The 18,754-nt window shown below is 41.6% G+C and overlaps 1 protein-coding gene across 4 annotated transcripts in view; it reads right to left on the reverse strand.

Annotated features, from left to right (window-relative positions):
- Positions 1-1,352: 1,352 nt before the first annotated feature.
- Positions 1,353-18,754, reverse strand: part of ccdc18 (coiled-coil domain containing 18) — a 162,514-nt gene continuing 145,112 nt past the window's right edge. For all 4 annotated transcript variants that reach the window (XM_048539893.2, XM_048539892.2, XM_059648073.1 and 1 more), the window contains 4 exons: positions 16,707-16,904; positions 14,961-15,527; positions 6,772-6,878; positions 1,353-1,772 (listed from right to left, as the gene is read on the reverse strand). In XM_048539893.2, the coding sequence (XP_048395850.2) occupies positions 6,807-6,878; positions 14,961-15,527; positions 16,707-16,904 (837 nt within the window). In that variant the 3' untranslated portion in view covers positions 1,353-1,772; positions 6,772-6,806. The remainder of the gene's footprint in view (positions 1,773-6,771; positions 6,879-14,960; positions 15,528-16,706; positions 16,905-18,754) is intronic.

Consider the following 18,754-nt stretch of genomic DNA (forward strand, 5'->3'; position numbering starts at 1 on the left):
ATTGTGATTACCTTTTTGACACTAAACACAGGCCTTAGGAAGTCTGCTAAACCTCTATTGTAATAATGTTGATGAAAGAAGTCACGAATAAGGTTGATGAATAGTTCCAATTCAGGTAAGTTGCTTGTCATGTTCAAAATATCAGTTTAACCAAATTAACAACAGAACATAAAAATTCATAAAAGAATCAATATTACCTTCATGTAAGAATAGTTCCCATGATGTGAACATGATGGTATACTAGGCCTTAAAGCTGCTGCCTGGCTTTCTAAGCAGGGAAGCTGACAACAAAATGAGGAATTATTTGTTTCCCCCTTAAGTGAGGCAGAAAGATCCTGATATGTAGCTTGCTCCCCTTGAATTACTGACATAAAGGTCGAACTGGAGACCATACTGACTGCCCTATATTCTCTAACTCTCAGAGACAACTAATTGAGTGTCTGAAATTGAGAGATCTTGAAGTTGAGCAAAAATTCAAAGGATGATACTCCTTGCTCCATTTCTCATTTCACTTCTTTGTTTTAATATCACCACTGCCCCACATGACAATGATCGTTACCAGTGATGAATCCTCCACTATCATATTGTGGGGGTCACCAGTGACCAGGAAGTGAATGTGTCAGGGGCTTGGAATTCGGCAGAAAATAATTCTGATCCAAAACCCCGAAAACCTGTTGACCATCTCCAAGGCACAAGTCAGGAATGTGATGGAATACACTCCACTTGCCTGGAGGAATGCAATTTCAGCAATACTCAGGAAGCTTGATACAGTCCAATACAAAGCAGCCCACTTGTTTGGCATTCCATCCACCATCTTAAACAGTGATTCCCTCCATCATTGGCACATGGTGCCAGAAACTTGTACCATCTACATGATGCACTGCAATAACTCATTAAGGCTTCTGTGACAACATCTTCCAAAGCTGTGGCCTGTATCACCTGGAAGGGCAAGGTCAGCAGATGATTCAAAACAATACCTGGAATTTCCCTTCCAGGCCAATCAACATCCAGATTTGGACATGTATCACCATTTCACATTGTCATTGGGCCAAAGCTCTGGAATTTCCACACAAACAGCACTGCTCCACTCCAAGGATTACAGCTGTTTAAGAACGTGACTCAAACCCTCCGACTGTGTTACTCCCCTAAGTTTAGCTGGAGCTCAAACATTTACAAACAACACAGCAGTCTAGACCAGCCTAGTATTTTTTTAAAAAGATGAAAATAAACATAGCAATACAGAAAGGAACATTTATTTTACATAGAAAAAATATTTCAATGAAATACATTTGTTTTATTTCTCTAAAAACAAAATTTTTATTAACATTTTAAAAAATGAAAATTTTCACACCCATTTAGATCAATTACTGGCATTACAATATGAAATTAGGCAACTTTTATTTTTGAAGCTTCTTTTGGAATAAAGATCATATTACTGCTTTATCACCACATTTGCACACTTCATACTAATATTAGTGGACAGCAAGCTTACTGATCACTCTTCCAAACTTTATCTTAATCCTTTAGTTGATGTTAGTCACATGACTGTTCTTACTCAGAAAGGTCAGCTAATTTACAACAAATTGAAGATAAAGTAAAAAGTGACAGCTTACATGCAAATGATCCACAAAATAAATTAATTAAATGTTCTTGAACCTTTGAGGATTCTAAACTGTTTTGGACTTCATAAAATTTCGTGAACTGGTCATACAAGTCATTAAGGCATCCAGTAGTCTTTTCTGAAATGTATTCAATAGGAATATTGAGCACATCTAATTTGAGGAGGAGGGAAGTTGGGAAAAGATGGAAAAAACATAGTTACTTCACAGTTGATAGTAAGTACATCTTGCTACACCAATCAGAAATCCTGAATGGGAGTGAACAAATTGAACTTACAAATTCTACTGATCTGGTCTCCAGCTGTATCACAACAGGAACACAGACAACTGAATGTCATGGTGAATGCTTCACCCAGCATGAAGTGGCACCAACCACAGATAAGTTTTTACCACACCCATATTCTTTAAATAGCTGCTTGGTGTATTCCTTTCATCAACATCTGAGAAGTAACACCATGCTTCACCATCAAATGAAAATGGTTTATTACAATCAAAACTAAAATACGTGCTCTGAAATATACAAGACCCCTAACATACTATAAAATCCCAAACACTACCAGAGAAGGAAACACAAGCTTCCTTCCAAATGAAAGTTAGGTGAAGAATTAGGAATATAAACGGAGTTGTAATTAAAATAGGTTTAGAAGAATGTGATGGCCCTTCAGCACTCTGAACCTGATATGCCACTTAGCTGGATTACAGTTGATCTAATGAAACTAGTGAAGTTTTAGAAGATGGAAAGTGATAGACAGATCTGAAAGATTTGTAGAGCTAGAAGCTGTCATGAGGGTGTAACTACAGTATGCCAAGTTTACAAAAAAAGCTGTTTTGATCATGAATTAGAACATAGAAACAACAGAAGGCTATTTAAACTCTTCAAAACTATCGTGAAATCTGTTGAAATCAAGGCTGATCTGTGCCACAGCTCCATAAATTCACCTATGTCCTACTGAAGCTCATTTAAATTTATTACTTAGATGTTTCAGGGACAGGACATGACAATATTCTCTGCAAAAAAGCCATTTGACTAGTAATCTCCTAACCCTTTCTTGGAACATGCTTTCCTGCTTGGTGAAGGTGGTTTCCACAGGCTGATTATCTGAGGTCAATTACTTTGAGGTTTTTTGAAAAATAAAACAGAAATTTAACAGATTTTTCCTTGAACCTGAAGATATGTATTCAGGAGGAGGAGTGGACTAATGTATCCTAGACGGAATGGTCCCCGCAGAAGGCTGACAAAGGAGGGGAAGGGAATAACTATCTGGTGGTGACATCCTGCTGGAGGTGGCAGACATGGTGGCGAATGGTCTTTTTGGATGTGGATGTTGGTGGAGCAGTAAATGAGGACCAGTGACCCTATCGCCGTTGTGGGAGAGAAGAGAGAACGTGAGGGCCAAAGTGTGGGTGGTGTGTCAGATATGACTGAGGAGCCTGTCAACAATGGCAGTGGGTAATCCTCAGTTGAGGAAGAATGTGGCCATTTCAGAGGCTTCCCTATAGAAGGGGCCATCATCGAATCAGATGTGACAGAGAAACTGGGAGAACAAAATAAGAGTTACAGGAAGCAGGGTGTGAGTTTGCACAGTTCAAGTAACTGAAGGAGTTATCACGGATATTGGTGGCCAGCCCATCCCCGGAAATGGAAACAGAGATGTTGAAGAAGGAAAGAGGGGAGTCAGAGGTAGACCAGATGAAGGTGAGGGCAGGGTGAAAATTGGAAGCAAAATTGATAAACTTCTCCGATTTCAGATGAGGGGGAAGCAGCATCAATGAAGTCATCGATGTATTAGAGGAAGAGTCGTGGGTGCAGGCACCAAGCAGAACTGAAACAAGGAATGTTCCTCTTAGCCCACGAATAGTCAGGTGTAACTGGGTACATGCAGGTACCCATGGTCACAACTTTATTCTGAAAGAAGTGAGATAAGTTATAAGAGAAGTTGTTCATCATGAGAACAAGCTCAACCAGGCGGAGGAGGCTGGTGGAAGATGAGGACTGTTCAGGCCTTCTTTCCAGGAAGAAACAGAGAGCTGAGACCATCCTGATGAGGAATGGAAGCGTAAAGCAGTTACGCGTCCATGGTGAAAACAGAAGGTGGCTGCAGCCCGCCAACTAGAAATTCTGAAACTGACTTAACGCGTCAGAAGAATCACAGATGCCAGTGGGATGGGACTGATCAAGGGAGAAAAAAATTGATTTGATATAGGAAGAGATGAGTTCTGTGGGGCAGGAGTACACAGAAATAATGGATCTGCCCAGGCAGTCCTGTTTGTGGAATTTGGGAAGGAGGTAGAAGCAGGCTGTGTGGTGTTGGGGAACTAAGAGCTTGAAGGCAATGGGGTTGGGGCTGAATGACCAATGAAATGAGATAAGTGCCATTGTTATCATAATAGCCTGGTGTACAATCATGGGGTTAATGGTCTAGGGGAGATAGGAGGAGATGTCTGAGAGCTCAGCTGCAACAATGTGGAGGTCAGTACGTCAGACAACAACAGCAACACGCTTGTTGACAGGCTTGATGATAAAGTCAGGCTGGGATCTAAGAGCATAGAGTGCAGTCAGCTCAGAGAGAGATTGGTTTGAATGGGTAAGTGAGGAGCAGAGAAATTGAGACGATCAACGTCATGTCAACAATCCTCGGTGAATAGGTTGAATACAGGTAAAAGAACGGGGGAGGGGCTCTAGGTGGAGTAAGTGCTGGAGGAAGGTGAAAGCATCTGTGGGATAGGGAGAAGACTTTCCAAAGAAATAGGCATGGAAGTGGAGGCAATGGAAGAAAAGTTCAATATCATGTCGTACCCAAAATCTATTGAGGTGAGGGCACAAGAGAATAAAATTAAGACCTTAAGGCCTCTGAAATGTCTACCTTTTCCAAAACCGACAATTCTCCAAAACAAGGGATCAGTTATTCTGACCTATCTCTTTCATTTTGGCCCTCACCCATTCTCTTCCCTCCCACAACACCAATAGGAGTTCACTGCACCTCACTTACAACCCCACCTGCACCCACATCCAAAGGATCATTGGCCACCATTTCTACCACCTCCAGCAGGGTGGCACCACCTGACGTATATTTCCTTGCCCTTTCTTGTCAATTCTCTGCAGGGACCATCCCCTCCAGGACGCCTTGGGCAGCAAGGTGGCTCAGTGGTTAGCACTGCAGCCTCACAGTGCCAGGGACCTGGGTTCAATTCCAGCCTCAGGCAACTGTCTGTACGGAGTTTGCACATTCTCCCCGTGTCTGCGAGGGTTTCCTCCAGGTGCTCTGGTTTCCTCCCACAGTCCAAAGATGTACAGGTTATAGGGGGATGGGGATGGGTCTGGGTGTGATGCTCCAAGGAGCGGTGTGACTTGTTGGGCCGAAGGGCCTGTTTCTACACTGTAGGGAATCTAATCTAAACCTTGATCCACTTCACCTCAATTCCTAACACCTTTCCATACTCTCAGGATACCTTCCAATGCAATCACAGAAGGTGCAACACCTGCCTGTTTGTTTCCTCCTCACTATCCAAGGCCCCACATATAGCTTCCAGGGTGAAGCAGCAATTTATTTGTACTTAACTCAATCTAGTCTACTGTATTTGCTTCACATATGATCGGTCTGCAGTGGGAAGCCAAAACGCAGACTGGGTGACCGCTTCGCAGAACACCTATGTTCTGTCTGCAAAAATGACCCTGAGCTTTCGGTTGTCTGCCACTTCAGATGTTGGTCTCTGGCCAACATATCTCTCTCAGGTTTGCTGCAGTAGTCAGTGCAAGCTGGAAGAACAGCATCTCGTTTTCTGCGTGGGGAACCTCCAGGCTTTGGGCTCAATACTGAGTTCAATAATTTTAGGACTTGAACACTTTCTACCGTATCCTTACCCTAACCTGCACACACCAGGCCATGTCATCTCAAGGGCTGCTACCACAAACAACCCCTTGTCAGCCACTAATAGTCCCCATGAGCAGCTATTGATGCTCCCAGGCTGACCTTTGTTTGCTGTTCTCTTTCTCTCTGTCCTCCATCATCTCATTTATTTCTTTCTCCTTCTCCTGCACATCTTCAACATATATACCAATGTTTCCTAGCTAAAATCAGATCTGAAGGAGGTCACTGGACCTGAAATGTTAACTCTGTTTTCCCTCCACAGATGTTTCCAGACCTGCTGAATTTTTACAGCCATTTGTTTTTGATTCTGTCTGATCATTGTTTTGCTTCTTTCAATTTACCAGTATGAAGTCAACTGGAAAAAAGACGTATGACTTTTTTTTAAGCTAACTTTAAACAGCTGGTCTTAGAATCCAGGAAAAGTCTTAACTGTCACTGATCATTCCTTACTTAGATGCAAGAGTACACCTGTTGATAACTCATACAAACCCAGCCAAAGACTAGGAATAGGGGGCTGCATGGTTATGGAATTTTAATGTTTAATCATGGGTCCTGATGTCGAGATCACATGCAGGTCCTATGGATGAACTGAGAGAGGAGGGCAGATTTTTAGATCAATTAATAGGCTGCAACTTCACATCGATGGCAGTGCCCTGCCTCTCTAAATTGTTGGCACAATCAGAGGCTGGCAGCTTGGTAACACTACCAATGGGTGTGGATGCTGCTGAGGCTGCAAGGTGAAGGAATGGCCTCCCCAATGGCATGATCTCAAAGGATGAGGAAGAAACTGCAGGCAGGTCCCAGAAATTGAAGAGGTAACCCCCTGGAGGTTGTACTGATGCCATGCTGACATTCATTGCCATTTTGTGGCCTATCAAGAAATTCCCAGCATTCCCCATCTCCTCCTTGGAAGCTGTTATGATACTATTTTGAAGTACTACCCATGTCTCCATGCAGAGGAGATGTAACCTTAACCCTATTGCAGGTTCTTGTAAAATGTAGCATGGGCATGCAAAATGACTATGAATAGGCCAGTCAATACTATTAATTGGACCCACACTGAGTATTGGTAGGTGTCTGCGTCTTTCCTGACTTCCAAAATACCTCCTGATGCGGCGTTGTTGTTGGGCCTCTCTCCAGATAACATCAGTTGCTCTGCTGCCTTGTTTCTCAACTGCCGGTAAACGCTGGCAAATGTCTCAACAAGTGTGCTTAGTCTAACAAAAAACTGGCCAGTAAACAATTACAAAAGTACAATCTGAAGAAACACTATTATTACCTACCACTACTGAAGATGACGCAAATGGCATTTCTGGGATTATTTCAATGGTACAGATGCATGACTTTGCACATTTAAATCGGCATCTGCAAGTTTACGGTGGGCACCATCCTGTTAAAAAACAGAAATTAGTTAACTACTGTAAACGGAAGTGAAAAATAGTTTCTAGCAGGTACAGCAATATAAATAGCAGTAAGGATACTGCTACAGTTGGACAACAAATTTATAAAAGATAATTTAAACAACCTAGGTATCTCAATAAGAAAACCACACACTCCTAGAAGCGGCAAGTCAATCTGTAAAGGGAAAATACTACGTTAAGTATTCACTGAGAATCTCTCGGAGGTCATTATAAAAATACACTTTGATATGGATTTCTTATTCCAGCAAATGTCCGTCATGTTTCATCTATAGTCACTGTGCTGTTTTGAATTTATTAGTGTTAGTAACACATTAATATAGATCTGAAACATAAACCAGAGTTGTTCAACTAGTGCAAAATGAGGAACCATTTCCAAATATGAATTTATAAAATATGAGTACAGTAATAAAACCTAATATAGAACATCAGATAGCCTGCAATAAAAACCATATTTTGACAACAGTTTCAATGTGCAAGCAGCCATCTCAGCCACCAAACTCAGAAAACAAAAACCTTTCAGCAATTTAAAGGAAGATGTTACCTTAGAATCTATACTTATGAGGTATAGCATAAAAGGGAAGGCATCATCATTATTGCAGATATCTCACAAAACACCAAGGATATTTGATCAGCCATCTAAAACATAGTGAAGGATATGGAAGCTAGAGAACTTGGGAAAATAAACAGCAACATCTTGAAAAACGTCCACATTACAGAGGTGGTGGTCTGGATGTCTTAAAAGGCATAAAGGTGGATAAATCCCCAGGACCTGATCAGGTGTATCCTAGAGCTCTGTGGGAAGCGATTGCTGGGCCCCTTGCCAAGATATTTTTTAATCAATAGCCATAGGTGAGGTGCAGGAAGCCTGGAGGTTGGCTAACACGGTGCCACTGTTTAAGACAGGTGGTAAAGAAAAGCCAGGGAACCACAGACCAGTATGCCTGACATCAGTAGTGAGCAAGTTGTTGGAGGGGATTGTGAGGGACAAGATTTATATATATTTAGAAAGGCAAAGACTGATAAGGGATAGTCAACACAGTTTTGTGTGTGGGAAATCGATGTTTTGCTGACTTAGTTGAGTTTTTTGAAGAAGTAACAAAGAGGATTAAGGAAGGCTAACTGGCGGATGTGATCTATACGGACTTCAGTAAGGTGTTCGACAAAGTTCTGCATGGTAGATTGGTTATCAAGTTAGATCACATGGAATACAGGGAGAACTAACCATTTCGATACAGAGCTGGCTCAAATGTAGGAGAAAGAGGGTGGTGGTGGAGGGTTGCTTTATAGACTGGAGGCCAATTTCTAATTAGTCCTTGCCTTTCCAAATACATGTAAATCCAGTCCCTCAGGAGCCCCTCCAATAACTTGCCCACCACTGATGTCATTTGGTATGCTTGCCTTTATAGGTCAGTGCATTGATTATAGGAATTGGGAGATCATGTTGCAGCTGTACAGGGCATTGGTTAGGGCACATATGTAATACTGCTTTCAATGCTGGTCTCTCTGCCACAGGAAGGATGTTGTGAAACTTGAAGAGGTTCAGAAAAGATTTACAAGGATGTTGCCAGAATTGGAAGGTTTGAATTATAGGGAAAGGGTGAATAGGCTGGGCCATTCGTCCCTGGAGCATCTGAGGCTGAGGGGTGACCTTATACAGGGTTATAAATCCATGAGAGGGTTGGATGGGGTGAATAGTCAAGATCTTTCCCTAGGTTAGGGAAGTCTAAAACTAGGCATAGGTTTAAGGTGAGAGGAGAAAGATCTAAAAGGGACCTAGGGGGCAAATTTTTAATGCACATGGTGGTACATGCATGGATTGAGTTGCCAGAGGAAGTGGTGGTGGCTGGTACAATTGTTTCGAATGAATGCAGCCCCAACAACACTCAAGAAGCTTGACACTATCCAGCATAAAGCAGTCCACTTGATGAGCACTACATCCACTAGTATCCATTTCCTTCACCATCAATACTCCAGAGCAGTAGTGTGTACTATTTACAAGATGAACTGCAGAAACTCACCGACAAACCTCAGGACAGCACCTTCTAAACCCACAACCATTTTTATTGAGAAGGACAAGGGCAGCAGATACATGGGAACACCATCACCTTCAAGCTCCCTGTCCAAGCGACTCACCCTCCTGACTTGGAAATATATCACCGTTCCTTCACTATCACTGGTCAAAATCTTGGAATACCCTCCCTACTGGCATTGTGGGTCAACCCACAAAAGGTAGGCTGCAATGGTTAAAGATGGCAACTCACCACCACCTTCTCAAGGGAACTAGGTACAGGCAATATACATCCCACAAACAAGAACAAGAATAGGAGAGTCTGGAAGAATATGGGATAAATACTGACAAATGGGACTAAATTAAATTAGGATTTATGGTCTGTTTCCATGCTGTACAGCTCTATGACTCTATATGCAAATTGACAACATATGTCAAATGGCATCAGTCACAGACAGGGCTCTCAGAATCCACTCTCAATCCACACACAACACAATACAGCCTGTAGGTGACGAGAGCCAGCCAAAAAAAAACATCCTAAATCCCACAAAACTTGGCAGCAATACATTCTAGCAACTTCTGTGGAACATGCAAACATGAGAATCAACTATTACAATACAGAATTTGCTGACAAAAAAAAGACATGCATTCATATAGCGCTATATATTACAATAGCGAATACAGTTCAGAAACTGTTCATTGCCTATAAAGTGCTTTGAGACATCTAGTGGTCATGCCAAATGTTATAAAATACAAGGGCTTCTTTTCAAGTGCAAATAAAAGTGCTTTCAAAGTGTTATCATGGCTATAATGCAGGAAACGTGCAAACAGCAAGCTTCTACAAACAGTAATATGGCAATGGTCAGATTATCTAATTTTGTAATGTTGGCTTAAGAATAAATAATGACTAGAACAACTGGGATAACGTATCTATTCTTCTTTAAACAGTACCATGGAAACTTTTATGCCCACTTGAGAGGGGAGATGTCTCACTGAAAAGTGGCATCCCTGATAATACAGCACTCTCATAGTACTGCACTGGATGGTCAGCCTTGATTTTTGAGCACACATTCTGGAATGTAACATGAAACCAAGTACCTTGTGACTCAGAGCAAAAATCTGTTACCAATTAAGATTTGTCCAAAATACAATGAGCACTATTTGGTACAATGGCTCATCTGCTAATTACAATGACCTTCAACTAGTTGAAATGATAAATAACTGAGTGAATAATATGGAATATCACTCAACAATGTACTTGATGAAATACTGTACAGGATAACTCAGAAGAGACTTCTTTCAATTCACTAAGTTCTACTACTATTAGGATGATGAGTAGAAATGATATCCATGCATAGGTAGCAAGAACAACTTAATATTTATAAAATATATTTGAGCAACTGACTACAAGCCCGTCAACAGTAAGAAAACTTCCAGAGAACATACAATCCATGGCAAAATTATCACTTGGAAGAACAAGAGTTAATAAATGACAGCCAGCATGAATTTGTTAAAATTAACCCTGAAAAAAATGAGATTTTATAATTAAACAATTGAGTGGATTGATGAAGATGTTTAATGAGGTAGCATAAGATAGACTTATTAGTAAGACTGAAATCCTTGAGACTGATTGTCAAGTGGTATCTTAGAAAATGAATGAGCTAAGAAACAGAAAACAAAATAGTGTTGCACAGTTCATCAGACTGGAAACGTTTATTTACCCATGTCCTCCATGATCATTATTGAAACCACGGCTCTTTATAATATTAATGATCTTGACATGTATAAAGGTGACACAACTTCAAAGATAACAAAGATGAAAACTAATGCGACATAATTGTTCATTTTAAATCAAAAGATTCATAGCAACCTATTAAACAATTGAAATCAAGCACGAGGGCATAGAAAGATTAGTGAAATGGCAGCCACAGTAGAAGGTTAATGCAAAAGTGTGAAGTGACACATTTTCAAATGAAACACATCGTCTTCCACAATTTAAATGGGGCAACTTTAAAGGCAGTGCAAAAACAGAAAGGCTGAGGGACTTCAGATATTTAGTTACAAATGCAGGTCTGTTTAAAACAAAATCTAATGGGCTGTCTGGTTATAAATCGAGAGGAAAAGTATAATAAGAAAGGAAGGCATCAATTATTTAAATTATGAGGAGATCACACAAACTAGGATTGTATTTTCTGGAATGTAGTGTTAATGGGCAATTTATTTGACAAGTTGATTTTAGGAGGAACAGGTAGGTTAAAAACTGGATAATGATGTTTGGACTGTCTAGGACTAAAGGGAATTGTCTGAATGTTTGAGAGAGACTTTTCAGGATTGAAACTAGGAAGCGCTTCTAAACATAAAGAGTGGGAAATTTCCATAAATAGTAACCAATGTTACATAATTGTTCATTTAAATCAGAGTTTCATGGAAAATTATTAAACTTATTAAGAGATGTAGCAAAGGTGTATATATGCAGTAAAATTCCAACCAGTGATCTTATTCAATGGTGATGGAGCAGGATTGAGGATCTAAGTGTCCACTCTTGTTCTTACGTTCCTTAATTATGCAAAAATTTAAAAATCACTATTAGGCCTCAACTGCAGTATTGTGTCCAATTCTAGGCACCACATTTTAAGAAACGCCTTATAGAAAGCACAAAGGAACATTGCTAGAATGGTGTCAGGAACGAGGAACTAGTGGAAAGACTAGAGAAAATGGAATTGTTCTCCTCAGATCTGAGAACGTTAAGAGAAATGGGTAAAAAGGCAAGCAGTGAGTACAACACAAACAAGCACAAAGGAATGTGTAGACAGGTGAAATGAGTGGGCAAAAAGGTGGAGCGGAGAATATAATGTGGGAAGTTGTGAACTTACACTCTTTGGAAGGAAGAATAGAGGATCTGAATATTATTTAAATGGAGGAAAACTGAGAGATAGAGGAATTTGGGTGTCCTTGGCCATAAATTGCAAAAACTAGCAAAGAAAGTTCAATGCATGATAGAGAATGCAAATAAAATTTTAACTTCAAAGGAAATGGAGCACAAAAGTTTGAAGATTTTGACATTTAAGGCGTTATTGGACAAGCATATGGACGTACATGGAATAGTGTGGGTTAGATGGGCTTCAGATTGGTATGACAGGTCGGCACAACATCGAGGGCCGAAGAGCATGTACTGTGCTGTAATGTTCTATGACTTAACAGACAAAGTCAAAATTTTAAATGGTTTTGATGGTTTCTACCCCAGCTAGTCTGTTTCAACTGAAAGAAGAATTAGTAACCGGAAAAAAAAATGAGGATAAGTGGAAAGTGACAATGGGAACTGCAGATGCTGGAGAATCCAAGATAACAAAGTGTGGAGCTGGATGAACGCAGCATCTCAGGAGCACAAAAGCTGACGTTTCGGGCCTAGACCCTTCATCAGAGAGGGGGATGGGGAGAGAGAACTGGAATAAATAGGGAGAGAGGGGGAGGCAGACCGAAGATGAAGAGAAAACAAGATAGGTAGAGGAGAGTGTAGGTGAGGAGGTAGGGAGGGGATAGGTCAGTCCAGGGAAGACGGACAGGTTAAGGAGGCGGGATGAGGTGGTAGGTAGGAAATGGAGATGCGGCTTGAGGTGGGAGGAAGGGATGGGTAAGAGGAAGAACAGGTTAGGAAAGCAGAGACAGGCTGGGCTGGTTTTGGGATGCAGTTGGGGGAGGGGACGAGCTGGGCTGGTTTTGTGATGCAGTGGGGGAAGGGGAAATTTTGAAGCTGGTGAAGTCCACATTGATACCATTGGGCTGCAGGGTTCCCAAGCGGAATATGAGTGGCTGTTCCTGCAACCTTTGGGGGGCATCATTGTGGCACTGCAGGAGGCCTATGACGGACATGTCGTCTGAGGAATGGGAGGGGGAGTTGAAATGGTTCGTGACTGGGAGGTGCAGTTGTTTGTTGCGAACCGAGTGGAGACGTTCTGCAAAGTGGTACCCAAGCCTCCGCTTGGTTTCCCCAATGTAGAGGAGCCACACCGGGTACAATAGATACAATATACCACATTGGCAGATGTGCAGGTGAACATCTGCTTGATATGGAAGGTCATCTTTGGGCCTGGGATAGGGGTGAGGGAGGAGGTGTGGGGGCAAGTGTAGCACTTCCTGCAGTTGCAGGGGAAGGTGCCGGGTGTGGTGGGGTTGGAGGGGAGTGTGGAGCGGACAAGGGAGTCACGGAGAGAGTGGTCTCTCCGGAAAGCAGACAAGGGTGGGGATGGAAAAATAGCTTGGGTGGTGGGGTTGGATTGTAGATGGCGGAAGTGTCGGAGGATGATATGTTGTATCCGGAGGTTGGTGGGATGGTACGTGAGAACAAGGGGGATCCTCTGGGGGCGGTTGTGGCGGGGGCGGGGTGTGAGGGATGTGTTGCGAGAAATGCGGGAGACGCGGTCAAGGGCGTTCTCGACCACTGCGGGGGGAAAGTTGCAGTCCTTGAAGAACATGGGCATCTGGGATGTGCAGGAGTGGAATGCCTCATCCTGGGAGCAGATGCGGCGGAGGCAGAGGAATTGGGAATAGGGGTTGGAATCTTTGCAGGAGGGCGGGTGGGACGAGGTGTATTCTAGGTAGCTGTGGGAGTCAGTGGGCTCGAAATGGACATCAGTTTCTAGCTGGTTACCTGAGACGGAGACTGAGAGGTCCAGGAAGGTGAGGGACGTATTGGAGATGGCCCAGGTGAACTTGAGGTTGGGGTGGAAGGTGTTGGTAAAGTGGATGAACTGTTCGAGCTCCTCTGGGGAGCAAGAGGCGGCACTGATACAGTCATCAATGTAACGGAGGAAGAGGTGGGGTTTGGGGCCTGTGTGGGTGCGGAAGAGGGACTGTTCCACGTAACCTACAAAGAGGTAGGCATAGCTTGGGCCCACGCGGATACCCATGCCCACCCCCTTTGTCTGTAGGAAGTGGGAGGAATCGAAAGAGATGTTGTTGAGGGTGAGGACGAGTTCGGCTAGGCGGATGAGGGTGTCAGTGGTGGGGAATTGGTCGGTCCTGCGGGTCAGGAAGAAGCGGAGGGCCTCAAGGCCTTCTGCATGAGGAATACAGGTGTATAGGGACTGGACGTCCATGGTGAAAATGAGGTGTTCAGGGCCAGGGATCCAGCCTGGAAATTAGTGATATTGGGAACTGCAGATGCTGGACAATCCGAGATCACAAAGTGTGGAGCTGGATGAACACAGCAGGCCAAGCAGCATCTGCTCCCAAGATGCTGGTTGGCCTGCTGTGTTCATCCAGCTCCACACTTTGTTTGGGTGGAAATTAGAATCATTTTATTTTCGTACATGGCAAATTATGATCTGGACCTGCACTACCTAAAGTGGAAATGTACATAAATTAAACAGTAGCTTTCAAAAAGGAATTGGATAAACACTTAAAAAGTAGAAAATTATAGGATTACATTGAACAGGAGATGGAATTCATTGGATATCTTTTCCACAGATAAAACTGAACAAATTGAATAGAAGTCTGTGTGTGCTAATTAACTGCAATGGTTCAGGGGAAGTGAAATTGCTGTAAATGGTGCAGATATTCAGTAAAAACAGCAATTACACAGACAATATGTTGGAAAACAATCACACAGGTTGACAAAATTAATTATGTAATAAAATTTCAATACAATGTTCTAAGGACATGGATTTTAAGCCCACCATGGCAACTGATGACATTTAAATTAAATAAAAATCTGGAATTAGAAAGCTAGCCTAATGGTGTCCATGTAACCACTGTCAATTGTTATAAAACTCATCTGGCTCATTAATGTCTCTCAAGGAAGGAAATCTGCTGTCATTATCCGGGCTGGCTGTGAGTCTAGATCCACAGCAATGTAGCTGACTCTTAAATACTCTCTGGGCAGTGGCTGTGAGCAATAAATGCTGGTCTAGCTAGAGATGCTAACATATCATAAATGAATAAGAAAAAGCACAGATGCTTACAAGGTGCAGCAGCTTAGAATATTAAATAATTAAATAAAATGAATGAGCAAACAAATTGGCTACTTAACAAACACAACACCTACCTGATCTGGAATTCTGTGCTTTTCTGTTGAATATTCCTCCGTTTTTGATTTAATCTGTTCACTAGACAAGCCTGGTGACTTGTTAATTGGAGAGCACAGTTTGGCACTACTTTGTTCCATGGCAATTAGATGATTCAACATTCCACTTAGAGTGTCCATGTTGTTATTACTAGTCAGATTAGTGAGCTCTAAATCTTCTTCAGCTTCTGCATTGGCAGACTGACTGAATAAAGTTGTGCTCTCTGGCTTCCCTGCACAAGAAGCATCCACTGTATCATCTAAGCTGATATTCTGCTCAATAAAAGACTGCTCAAGTTTTTCACGAATCCTGTTAGAGTAATTCAGGGACTGTAATGCTGAACCAATATCTGTGCCATACATATCATGAGCACTGAAAGGTCTGTTCATGTTTCTGGTCAAAGGGTAAAAGCTCTTCAGTTGTGATGTGTAGTCTTTTCTATTATTGGATTCATTCTGAGTCTCTAATGTGGGAGGATGCAGCTGCTGTTTACCCATTGCTCTTTCAAATCCAGAAATTTTGACTTGTAGTCTTGCTATTTCAGATTCCTATAGTATTTAAACATGAAAAATAAAATGTCATCACTGTGTAATACCAATTATCATTCGGTTTGTACGACAACAGTTCATGCTAGAAGTTTAGCAAATAAAAAAATCTCAGAATTGCAAATGGTGCAGAAGGAAGTCATTTAACCCATCTTGTCTGCATCAGCTGGCTGTATGACCATTTTGACATGGGACCATTCTCCTGCATTTTTTTCATAATCCTACACGTAGCTTGTATTCAAATAATCATTGAACGCTGTCTTGAATGCTTCAATTGGACCTGCCGGAACAGGCAGTACACAGCAATCCACCTAACCATCTTTGAACTTTTGGGAGAAAACTGGAACATCATGCAGACATGGAGAGAATATGCAAGATCCACACAGACTATCACCCAAGGCTGGATCTGAACCCACGTCCCTGGGGCTGTGAGGCAGCAGTGCTAACCACCGAGCCACTTATCTACCCGTTCCACCAACTTATCAATATCCTTTGGAAGTTCTACATTCTTCTTTTCACAGTTTACAATGCCTCTAAGTTTTGTTTCATCTGCAGACTTTGAAACTGTCCTTTGCAAGGTTTGCATTATCAAATCCTGGGAATCTCCAGCACAAGCCTTTCCTCCAGCCAAAAAAATTTAATAGACCACTATTTGTTTCTTGACACACGTATATCCATATTGCTACTGCTCATTTTACTTCTTGATATGTAACTCTGCCCCCAGGATTGTTCTGCACCAAACACCTTTTAGAAATCCATTCCAACTGCATTACCCTTGTCAACCTTCTGTTACCTCTTCAAAAAACTTCAGTAAGTTAGTTCAACATGATTTGCCCTAAAGGATTACATGTTGATCTTCTTAATTAATCCACATTTGACCTTGTGGCTACTAATTCTGTCCCAAATTATTGTTTCCAGAAGTTGCTTCACTTCCAAATTTAAACTGTAATCACTGTATCCTTACACTCATTCTGAACAAAGATGTTCAATTTCCTTTTTCCTCTCCTATCACTTTTAAAGGTCTCCAAAATCCCATCAAAATTTTAATCAGTGATCAAAATTTTGACTTCTCCGTCTTTACTGCTAGAATTTTGAGGAAATGTTTTATATTCTGAATATAATATTAAATTGTTCTTGAATGACAATTTGCTCCAGTCAATTGTCTCAAAATAAAGGTCCTACCTTAATGATGAGGCTTTCTTCTGCAGCATTTATCACCTCCCTCTGATTCTTAACTTCTGACTCAAGATGAAGAATACATTCCTGAGCCTCTTCTAGATCCTTGCTCAATTGTAGCAACTGGTCACTTGATTTTTGGGTCTCAGAACTCTCCATAATAGTTGGTAACGACTGTGCATTTCGTTCCCTAAGCACAGCAATCTGTAACAAAAACAAATGCAGACTTTTACATTTAATTCTTGATGAATTAGAGCCAGTCTTTTATCTCCATATCAAGTACATTAAAAGAGGCTTCTCAGCAATATGTAACAAATATTGTTTTAAAAGTCTAGCTCATAATTCAGCAGTTTTAAAATGTAACTTCTAGTTTTAGGAGATTAAAGTATTAGAAGTTGGATAAATGAAGAATCCTGATTGGGACACAGGTAATAACTCTGACCTGAATGTAATTAATATAAACTGGGAATTACAGTTAAAAGGTAACCCACACTTCCTTTAAAAGATCAGTGCGGAAGATGTAAAGATATGAAACAAGAATAACCTCAGAGTTGGAAACCTCAACAAGATTAGCCACGATCTTATTGAGTGGTGAAGCAGGCTCAAAGGGCTGAATGACCTAATCCTGCTCCAAAATCTAATATTCCTACTTTCTTGGTACAGTCAGAGTGTCTATCATTGATTTGGGATAATAAGTTATAAGCCAGCAATTCCTGGAAAAGGATAATAAATTTCCATTGCAGATATAAGTGAAAGAATCAAGCAGCCTCAAAGTAAAATAATTAGTTTGCGCTTCTATTTGAAGCTTATCACATTGAACCTCACATTGCAATCTTTGAGAGTTTTCTGGAGCCAACAGGAATCAGGAGGAAAGCTATGTCGGCTGGAATCACACCAAGCACAGAGAAAGATGGTCATTGTTGTTGGAGATCAATAATCCTGACCTCAAGACCGCACTTCAGGGGGTCCTCAGAATAGTGTTCTAGGCCCAACCGTCTTCAGTTGCTTGGTCAATGATCCTTCCTCGATCATAAGGTCAGAAATGGGGATGTTCGCTGATAATTACACATTGTTAAGTACCATTTGTGACTTCTCAGATGCTGAAGTGGTCGTACCCATATTTGGAAAAACGTGGGCAACATCCAGGCTTGTGCTGAAAAGTCATAAGTAACATTCATGGCACACCGTGCCAGCCAGTGGCTATCTCCAACCCAACAGAATCTAACCACCACCCTTTGATGTTCAATGGCATTACAGTCACTGATTCATCCTACTAACAACATCCTGGTGGTCATTACTGAACTTGACTAGAAATGTTAATGTTGTGACTCCATGATCAGGACTGAGTCTAGGAATTCTGTAATGAGTAGCACAGCTCCTGTCACCCCAGTGCCTGTTTGCCATCAATAAGGCACAATCAGCAGTGTTATTTAATGCTGTCGATTTGCCTGGATGAAGGCTGCTCCAGTTAAGAAAGCTCAACAAGATGTGGAATGAAGCGACCTGATTGAAAGGCTCAACGCCTTCAAAATTCACTCCCTACATAATTGAAACAGCTGCGCCAATCATCCGAAAGATACTCTGCAGTAACACATCAAGGCTCTTTCAACAGCATCTTCCAAACCTGCAACTTCTACCTCATGGAAGAACATGGGCAACTGATGCACTAGCACCTACAAATTCCCCTTCGAGTCACACACAAAATATATCATCCTTCGTCACTGGTCAAAATTTGGAATACGCTTCCTAACAATACTAAGGATGTCCCTATTGAAAGCAGCTTATTTCCACCTTCTCCAGGACAGTTAAAGATGTACAACAAATGTTGGCTAAGCAAGCAACATTTACAGCCCATTAATCATTTAAAAGAAGGGAACAGACAGTTCAGTTTAGACACAGACAAAAGAAAGTTATAATTCCGCTTTAATGAAGAACATCATTCACAGGATTGAAGGAGCTGATGGCAGAGGACAGTCTATTAGGCCTGCATTACTGGCAGAGAAATATTAACTCAAATGCACTCTGCATGGAATGTGGGTGGGCCTCGATCTCTG

Source organism: Stegostoma tigrinum, chromosome 8 (assembly GCF_030684315.1).
Source record: "Stegostoma tigrinum isolate sSteTig4 chromosome 8, sSteTig4.hap1, whole genome shotgun sequence".
Lineage (NCBI taxonomy): Eukaryota > Metazoa > Chordata > Chondrichthyes > Orectolobiformes > Stegostomatidae > Stegostoma > Stegostoma tigrinum.